Here is an 11,188-nt window from a genome sequence, read left to right as displayed (position 1 = left end):
AACTGTAATGCTAATAGACACACAATAATTAGTTCTAGAATTATATTATTTATAAAAAATTTTTTTTAGCCAGCAACTAAAACACTCATATGCATATATTCGTATATGCATATCTAAAGCTGTAACTGCGCATTTAATTAGAAACAAAAATCCGAAGTGCACTTAACTACAACAATTTAAAGGCACATATTCAAAAAACATTTAAATATTATCGAAAATAATATTTGCTCAAACGCAGAACTCACTTTGAATTGCAACAAGATTATGTAATATTATAAAGCTCTGTAATAATTTTCCGAATTATGTATATGTTTATATATTATGAAAAAATAAATAATTAATTATTAAAACAATATTTAAGCGAGAAGCGTGTGAAAGCTATGCTTACAAATGAAAATTGTACTGAAATTTATTTTTCTTTTTTGTGTATGTAGAAAATGTACTTCAATGTGTATATTTTTTTATTGAATAAATGAAGCAAAATTATGGAAAATGTAAAAATAAAACAGTAATATTTTTCTTTAAATAAATCGCCCTTTGTTGTTGTTGGATTAAGCTGAAAAATCCAACCAACCAATCTGGGTGGGCAATCGACCGGCGAAAAAAGTGAAACTATCTGCCCACCGAAGTCTCTCACCATTGATTGTGGAGATTGGCGCCGTCTTGTTTTCCTTGATGAAATGGCATAAAATGCGGAAATTTTGCTTGTTTTCACACCCATTCAGCCAGAAATGAGAAATGGATCTTATAGCTGCACAAAATTTGGCTCGAAAACGTCGGATCTTCTTAGAGCTGGAAACTGTAACTTGAGTAAAAATTTAGATATATTGATGAATCTTGGTATGCGAAATATGGTGGGCTGTTCACTCCACATATAACAGTATTGTTTAAAACTCCTAACAGCGCAATAAATCAATAATTAAATATGCTAGAGACATTAAATTTTACCTTCGAGATGGTATGAGAGGACTTTATGGGAGCCGGTATGAAAATTGGACTATGACACCGCCCATTTTTTGGTGAAATCACCATATCTCGGGACCTGACCAACAAAATTTAGTACATTGCATTTTTCTCACTCTCCTATGTCACAGTTCGAAAATGGACGAAATCGGAAAACAACCACGCCTACTTCTCATATAGCACAATTTTAAATTGCATTTGATTCTTTCACTTTCCAGTATACAAATCAAGTATAAATTAATATAATGGGATAAAACCTTGCACGAATGATGCCTTTAGTGTATGCCACTTTATGACCAAAAATTGTTCAAAGTCAACGAAAACTGTTCGAGCCCCTAGGTAACGAATATTTGGACCACAAAACCTGTTGTTGACTTTTGATCAAAAACATCGCCCAATATTAGAGTGAGAGATATATAATTGAGATTCAGGGATAATCCTGTCAGTGGTATGTCTATGTGTCAAAAATGGGTTGATTGTGGACTTACTTCTCTATTATAAAGATTTTTTAACTTCTTGTTGACTTTGTACCGCATATACCGGTCAATATGTGAGTTATGTCAATGAAAATTACAGAGCGGGTTTTACTCATCTTTGTGCCTAAAATAAATAAATTTGAGCGAAAACTTCACTTATTGCCTATATAAGTATTTGTAGAAATATTGCAATTCCGGCTGAGTGGATTTCGATCTTCTAATTCACATTTTACACCTTGCAGTATTCCACTGGCTTTGATTCTTGTAAGTTGCAAGACTATAAAATATTCGGTTGCACCCGAACTTAACCCTTCTTTACTTGCTACGAATAGCTTGGCGCAAACGACGCTTAACATTGCAAGAGTATTCCTTTTTTGTATTGTGATTAAACCTATCTCAAACTCTTTAAAGACTATAAAAGGCAGCTAGAGGTCAAACACCTTTCATACAATCATTTTTCAAAGTTACACTTCGAAAATTTTACCAAAGCTCTTCGCAAACCATACTTTTAAAATTGCTTTTGGCACATATGTACATACATACAACAACATGTATAGTATGCATGTGCCTAAACTCATTAAGCGAATCAAAAGAGCAATCTGATTGGCTGAGCGCCACGAAGTGCCGACCAATCACATGAAGCTGCATTGCATGGTAGCACCCACATACTTATCCAAGTAAGTGGAGCACAACAATGGAGTTTGGGGAATATGGCGCCACTTTGAAGTGCAGCCATGCATGTTAACGAGTATATACATACATATATGTAGGTGTATGTATTTGCCGACATGCTAAACTTAAATATGTACGTTTGTATCCTATTATTACTGTGCGTTAAATAAGTCTATATATTATTTATATTCTCAGAAAGAAATTAGTAATGACTATATACATTACAAAAAGCTTTCCACGTTTAGGCATCACAAACAGGTCTGTGGTTAAACTCGGAGAAAACGGTTTTGCTTATTTTCACTAAAAATTCATAATAATACAAAAGCCTTTTTTTTGTTTTAATTGAATATTTGAAAATATTCTACTTTTAGGGGCCCATAGACATGACAATCGTATTCACTATCTGATCAAATTTGACTGACAAAATAATTACATTTTCTCATATTTTAATACAAATCATTATTTTCGCTTTTAAAATAGGCTCCTGAGCCATTACAAACATACTAACACCTAATTCAATTTTTCATACACTTGATTTGGATACGAGTTTAGCACTGACAAGTTTCATAAGAGAACGCTCTAATTACACTGGTAACCAAGTGGATTTGTTTTTGTGGCATGAACAGAACAAAGAGTTAATTATGTAAAAATGGCCACAAATACAGAAATTATTGTTATATTATTTTATTAACCAATCTCCCATTTTCCTTTTTGGAGTATTCCTCAAAGCAAGCATCTCGTAAGGGGCTATACCAGTGTGACACTTTCAAAAAAAAAAAACTTTTTTATTTGCTTTTTCGATAGCTTATATTTCCATAAATACCCTGTGAAATCGGGAAGGTCGTATCTTGAATAGTTTTTGAATGCAACGTTCTAAGGAACGACCGCTCGGAAGTGCAAACTTATATAAGTGAACCTTTAAACGCGTTTTTCTCGAAACGACATTTTTATAAATTGCTGGCGTCATAACTCGACTTCAAATTAAAACTGAGTATTTTTGAATACATTAACTATACAATGACCTACGATCTTTTTGATTGGTTGAAAATTGTCAATTTGGCATTAAAAAAAATGACAATTTTTCACCAAAAAAAAAAACGATTTTTTTTCAAAATTACACCATTTTGTTAATTTTTGATATTTTTCAAAGATCGTAGGTCATTGTATAGGAAATACTTAATAACCTTTTTGAATTTACTTATTTCAGCTACTCATTCGGCTGGAGTCATGCCAGCAGTTGGGGCACGTTCCCCACGATCGTCACTTACGGTCCCTAATTTTTCAGGGAAAAAATACATTTCTTTATAGGCAGTAAGTAGTTCAGTCACAAGATCTTTGTAATTGTCAGCTTTCACATTTCCAAGAAAGTTTTTAACAACGTCTTTAAAGGCACTTCAAGCTCGTATTTCAGTTTCATTGAGCATTTCCTCAAAATTTATTTTATCTTTATTAGTTCTCTTATTTTCGTACCCACAAATATGCCTTCCTTAATTTTTGCTTCACTGAGTCTTGGAAATTTTTGTTTCCGTTATAATAACCCTCTTCCATTTCCGTCCATTTATTACATTTTTGGGATTTAAAAGTTAGTTCTTCGCACACATAACAAAAACTGTTGACACAATATGATGAAATTTTATGTATTGTAAAATCTAAAGCCGCAGGTTACAGAATAGTTGTGGGTGATAGAAAAATTCATTTTTCAGATTTGATTTCAGGGTATCAAACTGCATTAGAAACACCTAAGAATTTTCATGTCATGAACTATGTGTCTACCAATGTTACAACTAATAGGTTGCCAAAGAGCAGAGCATACGCTATTTCTGGTGTTCACTTATTTATCAGAAGATCTTATGGAACAGTTTATCGCAGTTGTAAAATGGTTTAAAGATCTCGACTTTACCGATCTATTTATCTACTGTGTAATAGAGGTTCTCCCATTTTCCTTTTAATTTCTTCATATATTTATTTTTCCAATAGATGGCTCGAGTCATATAAGTGCGATAGAGTTACTTTCTATGACTTGGGAATGGTACTAAAAAAATGCTCAGACAGTTTAGAGATTGCTTAGCTCAGTATTGTTTGAACACGCGTCAAATATGAACACCAGCAGAGTGGAAATACGTCAATTTTTACATATTTCCTTTCGATGAAGGCGAAAATTTAAGCGAGGCGACTGAAAGTGTGAATAGTCTTTATGGTTTTGATATTGAAACAACCATTCGCAGTTTCGATTTCGTCGATTCCATTCCGGTACTTTTGATCTCAAAAATGCAGCACCCTCTGACAAGGCCAACTGTCGAAAATATCAGTGATAGTAATGGAAATCGTACTTTTCGACCGAGCCTGAGCCATGTGAGCATTGTTTCGTATGCCTATAATCTAAACATGCCATAAAAAAAAACCTTTTGGAATCAATATAATTACGCTCGATACGAAAAGAAACTTTTCTGATGACGAAAAGTGGGTTAATTGCGGCAATGGCATTGATCCAACAACGAGTCGAAATTAATAAAATTTACTATCGAAATTTTGAGTCAGTGGCCTTAACTTTAAGAGCGCTACATTCAATTTGTTTTCATCACAATCGTCATGGCAGATCAATGATTGAGCATATAGTGGAAAAATTTGAGAGGCACAATAAAGTAGTGTCGAGAATATTGCTGCCGCTAGCGCATCAATTGAGGAAGACCCAAATTAGTCTCTCACACATCATTCTCATGCGTTGGCCATCTCTGTGACCTCGGTGTGGCGAATTTTTCGAAAAGATATTGCCCTACATCCTTAGAAGATGAAATTTACGTAAGAACTGAACCCGCTTGACAACCAGAATCGTTGCATGTTCGTTAATTATGCTGGCAAATCATTTTCAGCGATTATGGGCTGGCGGCGTCATGAACCGTACTTATTTCGTGATGATCACGACCGGCAAGTTACTGTGAATGGGCATCGTTACCGCTCAATGATGAACGAATATTTTTGTCGCGAATTGGATGGTAAGAATTGCGGCACAAACCACACATCGAGTATCACAATCGATTTATTGATAGCCAAATTTGTTGATCGAAATATCCGAGTCAATTGGCCACCTCGGTCGTGCGACTTGGCGCCGTTAGACTATTTCTTGTGGGGCTACGTCCAGTCTATACCAACAAACCAGCAACGATTGATGAACTTCAAAGGAATATCAAACATAAAATTGCAGTAGTATCGGCAGAGTTATGCTACAATACAGTCGAAAATTGGGTTCAGCGTCTGGACATCTGTCAGCGTGTCCATGGTGGCCATGCAAAAGAAATCGAGTTCTATATAAAATGGCATCGAGTGTTCACGGGAAAAAATAATTTCTTTGATATCCCAAACCGTTTTTGTTTTTTAGCGCTCTTATTAAAAAACCTCTCACAGCTAACTTCTATTCAGACCAAGCACCAAGTGATTACTACCTGTTTCTGTCTATGGCGAAAGATTTTGCTGGTAAAAATCGCTTCTGGAGAAGCTGACGAAAATCGACATTCTATGTTTTTTTGCCAATAGAGACGAAGGTTTCTATGAAAGTGGTCTTATGCAATTTTTTTCCAGCAACGTAACGTAAACCATTCTAGCTATGCTAAATTCATCCAAAGAATGCAAAAATTATGTATTACTTTTTACTAGACATATTATCTAATATACTATATATGCATATTATTGATTTCTAGTATTTAATTTAAATTTTGCTGCAAAGAAAAAATATTTAAAAGGCACACACCCTGTAGTCAGTCTATTGATTGATCGATATTCTTTTTGTTACGAGAACAAAGCCAGTTGTCAAGGGGGACTAAAAATACAAAATCAAGGAAAAAATTGTATTTACATAAAAAAGTTGCATAAAAAATTTGTGAAACTGGAAAAACGTAAAAAATAGAAAAAAATAATAAAAATATAAATAACTAAAAAAAAAAAAATTTTTTAATAAATTAATAGTGTTGAAATATACAAATTATAAGCCATGGAGGTTGCTAGTGAGTACCTGCAAAGTACATACAAAAATATCAAACTCCCAAACTAACCAAACTTCACCACACAGTACCCATTACCAATGAGCTGGAGCAACGCATCTCCGACGCCTTCTGCATCTTCGATCATCACGGCGATAAGCGCATCGACATACGCGAAGTGGGCACCGTGTTGCGCTTTCTGGGCTGTGTACCCACTGAGCAGGAGATAAATGAAGTAATCGCGGCAACCGAAATGGAGGAATCCGCAGGAGATGTGCATCTATCCAAATTCATGCCGCATGTGGCGCAATTGTTAGCCGAACGAAAGTGAGTAGATCAACGGGGAAAAAAGTAAAAAAAAAATATAATAAGCTTTTTACGTGCAGAATGGAACCAGCTTCGCCGGAGAAAATTCTCGCTGCTTTTCAAATCCTGGATCCAGAGCAAAAGACTTATATAACCAAAGAGTATATGAGCAAGATGATGATGGAGGAAGGTGAACCCTTCACACAGGAGGAGCTCGATGAAATGCTAGCTGTAGCTATCGATCMCATCACTGGCAATATACCGTATGAGTTTTATATCAATCAGCTGATGGTGAGTCGTATTTGTATACGTACTAAATTTTTCACTCAATTCACGCTCTATTTGCATTCAATTCGCACTCGAATTTGTCGTAATTGCACTATGTATTTGTATTTGCACTCCTTGCAAAACCCAAGCACGAGCCAGCGAATTCGATTTATGAGCTTGCTACAAGATATTGGACTTTAAAACCGAAAGAGATAAAACGCGGCTCCAAATGGGCCGGCAGTCGCATTAGTATTAGATAGAAAAATGTTTCTTTGATATTTATTTAAAAGTAGAAATATTTTATTTAGCAAAAATTCTGTATATAAATATTGTAAAATGATTTAGTAGTTAAAAATTAATATTGTATATTTTCAGGTCTACCTATGAGTAAAAAAAGTTTTACAAAATATTAAAAATAAATATATAAATAAAAGATTTGACAATTATATTCATATAAAGATGTAGAAAAGTTATCGTCTGATCGAAATCACGTATTTTGCTTCATACTTACACACCTACACATACAAAATAAAATATTATTATTGGAAACATAACCAATAATTTTAATTATTTGTTGTTATTACATTTTTGTAACCAAGGTAAGCACACATGCCGAATTTTAAGTTGAAAGTTTTGGGTATGAGCGTGCCAACGTAAACTCATGCTAAAAGGTCTGAATCTTTTGAAACCAAGTAAGGTTTGTGATGCTTGACAACATAGCTGTGAACCCTACATTCATCAAAGGTATCATTACTGGTGATGAGACGTGGATATATAATATAACGTCGAAATTGTCCAGCATTCTGGCGAATGGCCCTAAAGACAGTAGAGACGACTCCAGCCTATATTTATAACAAATACCTGGAATGTTAGATTAAACGTTGCCAAGTTTCGGGTCAAATTTGATCGGATGGTTATTAATTTAAGACTGGTAACATTATAATGTTTTTGTTGTAGCTAACTCCCGTTAGGATGGTAAGAATTAGCTAAGTTGTCATCGACATCATCCAATGGTAGGAATAGGAAACGTGCGATAGGCTCACTTCGTTTCTCGCGGAAAATCGAGCTCTGCGTCAGCATTGAATGGTAGTCTGACGCCAAGTACGCCATTCACTGAGAGGGAGTCGCTGAAAGTGTTGGTGGCTCCGCTATTAATGGTGGTCACTGCTTGTCGGAAGTTACTTGACACCGAAGACTGGTATCGTCGTATTGTTTGATATTGTCTCCGTGGATGAGGAATAACCTATGTATTCTGAATGCTCTTAAGAGACAGTTTTGACCGTTTAACCGTGTGACCGTTGACAAAGCATGGAATCGCTAGTACACAACAGAGGTGAACAGTGGACTTCAACCGGCGAAACTGTTCCGTAAAAGTCGAAGGTTATCAGAAGAGTGATTAGTACTAGTTTTTGCACTTGACAAAGTATAATCTATATCAACAAAGTGGTGAAAGTCAAAATGAGCTCTGAGTTCTACTATGCCGAATTATTCAGCCGCTTCCAAATCGATTGCAAAAAACACCCTTTGTATTTGATGAAGATAAAATGCATTTCAAATATGACAAAGCATCGAATCACACCTCCGCCAATGCTCAGGGAAAAATTGGTTGAATGTGGCTCCGAACTGCTCTCTTATTCCGTACTCTCCAAATTTGGCTCTGTGCGATTTCTTAATGCTACGAAACTTCCACTCGCCGAGAAATAATCCGAGTTTTACGGTTGCCCTTATTATGCTGAGTAAGAAACCCCATCACGTCAACAGCTTTAACACACCCAGTATTTCATTCAAGATATAATCCGTGTGTTCTTTTAAGAAGCATACTTCTTGCACACTTTTATTTGGCGCTCTGCCAATCGGAGATCGTGTACTTTTGTGAACATAACCTCCATAATAACCGTGACCGGTGCATATGAGAATGGGTTATTGAAATCCGACTTGCAATCGCTTTGAAACTCGTTAAATCAAATTTTGTCGTCGCCGTGTAAGAAGAAGAGACACTATATTCGATATTCCAACGCTTTTTGATTTCATTACGTCCCTCTACCTTCCAAATAAGATGATCGAAAACTTTTCCATTTTTCTCAAAAGTGCGGATACTCCCAATTCTACACGTAGTAAAATAAAACATTGAGTCCGATGGGTATGAAATTTTTACAGCAGTTGTCTACGAGAACTATACGAAGGTGATAGTGGCGCCATGCGCCATTGTGCTAACAATGTCTCATGAAAGGACTTGTAGATCACTGCGAAAGGTAAAAAGGAAGAAAAAATTGTCTAGTGTTGGTATTTAAGACTTTTGTAGCATTAATCTTTATGTCTGGATAGTTGGTGGTTCTAAAAGTTTAATGCAGATTTCTTACATGCTTGGTTAGATGGCTTGACACCTCCACATGACGGGGGACCACACTTAGACTTTTATTTAAAGTCCATAAAAAAACCAGATGAAAAATTCCTGTAACTGGGTATCATCTAACGGCAAAGCGCACTGAACTTATCACAAATCTAGCAAGGTGTTCAACTTCTATTTCCTCTACTTCATCCGGATGTCAGAAGATATGTTATACGAAGTGATTTTGCTTTGATCTGTTCAGGACATTTCTGGAAGTGTTGAGATCATTGTACCTCATCTTCTGCCAAACAATTGACGCACCCTTTCCAGTTTTAGCACTGAAGTACTTGTTCTAGTAAGCGCATCAGAATGTCCAGACTTCGGCTACGTCCACCATCTTATATGGAGCAAGGCATGGGGCGCCATTGCTTGTATGGTTCATAATGCATCGCATATACTGATGAGAGCTGCAGGTTGAATACTCGCAAATTTTTTCAAGAAAGTGGTCTTTTCCAGCGGCTTCCAATTCCGTAGAACATTATATGCAAATTTTGGTAAAAATTTCCACATGCTCTATGCCATCTTTCCGGAAAATCGCACCAAGTATTAGCAGTTTTTTCTATATTTTAGCTTAGCTGAGATTCGGTATGACTTACCTTATCAAGAATAAGTCATGGGAGCTGGAATTCAGGATATACAGTTTATGCCGTGAGGTTTCCAATTCTCTCAACTCTTACTTATGTATTATATAATGTGGAAATAACAACAAAATTGTCCGTTCTTCTTCCATAAACTATCGAGAACTGATTATAAAGATTTAAATTAGAAGTTGCATGCAGGAATATGTCGGAGACTCATTAAATTTTTAGAGAGTTAATAGCAGAGCTGCTCCCCCAACTAACCAATTAGAATTCCCAAGCAAATATGCAGCGCTCAAAAATAATAATAATAACAAGAAGTTCCCACAATAAACTAGAACATTTTCTTATAAGACATTCTACATAAGACTGGAAGAATAGAAGACATTTTCCACCACCACCAAAAAGAGCAATAACAAAAGCAATGCAAGTATATTGCATGACGCGGTTTCTTAGCCTGTCATGAAATTCTAGTTTGAATAGGAAAACTCCTTGGCTCAACTCACCCTCAGTGGCAGGTGATATGTCAATATATATACACATGTATATGTATGCTATTTTCTTAGCGGTTAATTAACTCAAAAATCTGATAGCTCGTAATTCTTCCAAACATCTTAGAAACTCCACTTTGCTGTTGCTTAGTTGCTGCCGCAAACTTTTCACACGCTGCCGGGAAGTGAAGTGAGGAAAAAGGAAGAATAAAAACAAAAAATCACAAATCGCGTGGGAAAATTGCGCAAAACTTTTATTTCGAAACTTGTTGCGCTTGAGAGCACCGCCAGCAACACCACTATTAACAACAACAACTACAACAACAAGTTTTATAGCACCTCAGCGCGGCACCTGTGCGCCGGTAGCCGCCGAGCGCACGCCTGACGGACGCTGTAGCCGCTGAGACATGGTGGTGGATGTGTTGGTGAATGTGGTGAATGCGGTGGTGGTTTTGGTGCGTTCTTAGCGTGCGCACGGCAGCAGGGGCGCTAAGTCACTATAGGTATTCTAAGAAAATGCTAATTTGTCTTTGAGGCATAAGACAAGACATTGCAGGTGTTGTTGTTGTTGTTATTCATTGTTGTTGCTACTTGCCACTGGTGTGATTAAATTATGCCGTGCATGTTGTGATAAGCGCGGAAGGGTCATTTCGTAGCGTCCCTGGAACTTCGTTGCGTGGATTTTTATCACTGCACTTGTTGTTGTTTTTGTTGTTGCACAGCGATATAGCTGTAATAATTATGGGTGTTTGTTTGTGCACACTTTTGCTGACGTCTCAGGCACTTTGTTGCACTTCTTCATGGGAAATGCTTTTTCGAGTGCATGAAAATACAAAAAAAAATATACATACAACAACAACACGAAAAATAGCATAGAAATCTCCGCTGTTGTTCTGCGGCAAGTGTGTGTGCCGCCAGCGTCTTTGGTTTGAAAGTTTTTGCATCTTATTACGAATTCTTGCGTTTGAAGGTCCAATAGTTGCATGCCACCCAAATCTGCAACACCAACAGCGGCAACTAAAGGGGGCTATAGCTTGAATAGCAAGGGGAGGGCGCATGATTGTCTTAATGA

The 11,188-nt window shown here is 36.4% G+C and overlaps 1 protein-coding gene across 1 annotated transcript; it reads left to right on the top strand.

The window, feature by feature from the left end:
- Window positions 1-6,069: 6,069 nt before the first annotated feature.
- LOC108972820 (EF-hand calcium-binding domain-containing protein 2) lies at window positions 6,070-6,989 on the top strand. Its single transcript, XM_018939645.1, has 4 exons — window positions 6,070-6,109; window positions 6,175-6,412; window positions 6,472-6,682; window positions 6,808-6,989. The coding sequence occupies exons 1-4, from the start codon at window positions 6,097-6,099 to the stop codon at window positions 6,916-6,918; spliced, it is 573 nt and encodes a 190-aa protein (XP_018795190.1). The 5' UTR covers window positions 6,070-6,096; the 3' UTR covers window positions 6,919-6,989.
- The last annotated feature ends 4,199 nt before the right edge of the window (window positions 6,990-11,188 follow it).

The sequence above is a fragment of the Bactrocera latifrons genome, unplaced genomic scaffold (assembly GCF_001853355.1).
Source record: "Bactrocera latifrons isolate USDA-ARS-PBARC rearing strain unplaced genomic scaffold, ASM185335v1 scaffold_43, whole genome shotgun sequence".
In the NCBI taxonomy this organism is placed as follows: domain Eukaryota; kingdom Metazoa; phylum Arthropoda; class Insecta; order Diptera; family Tephritidae; genus Bactrocera; species Bactrocera latifrons.
Note: the sequence above shows the minus strand (reverse complement) of the source record. Positions and strands in the feature narration are given on the sequence as shown.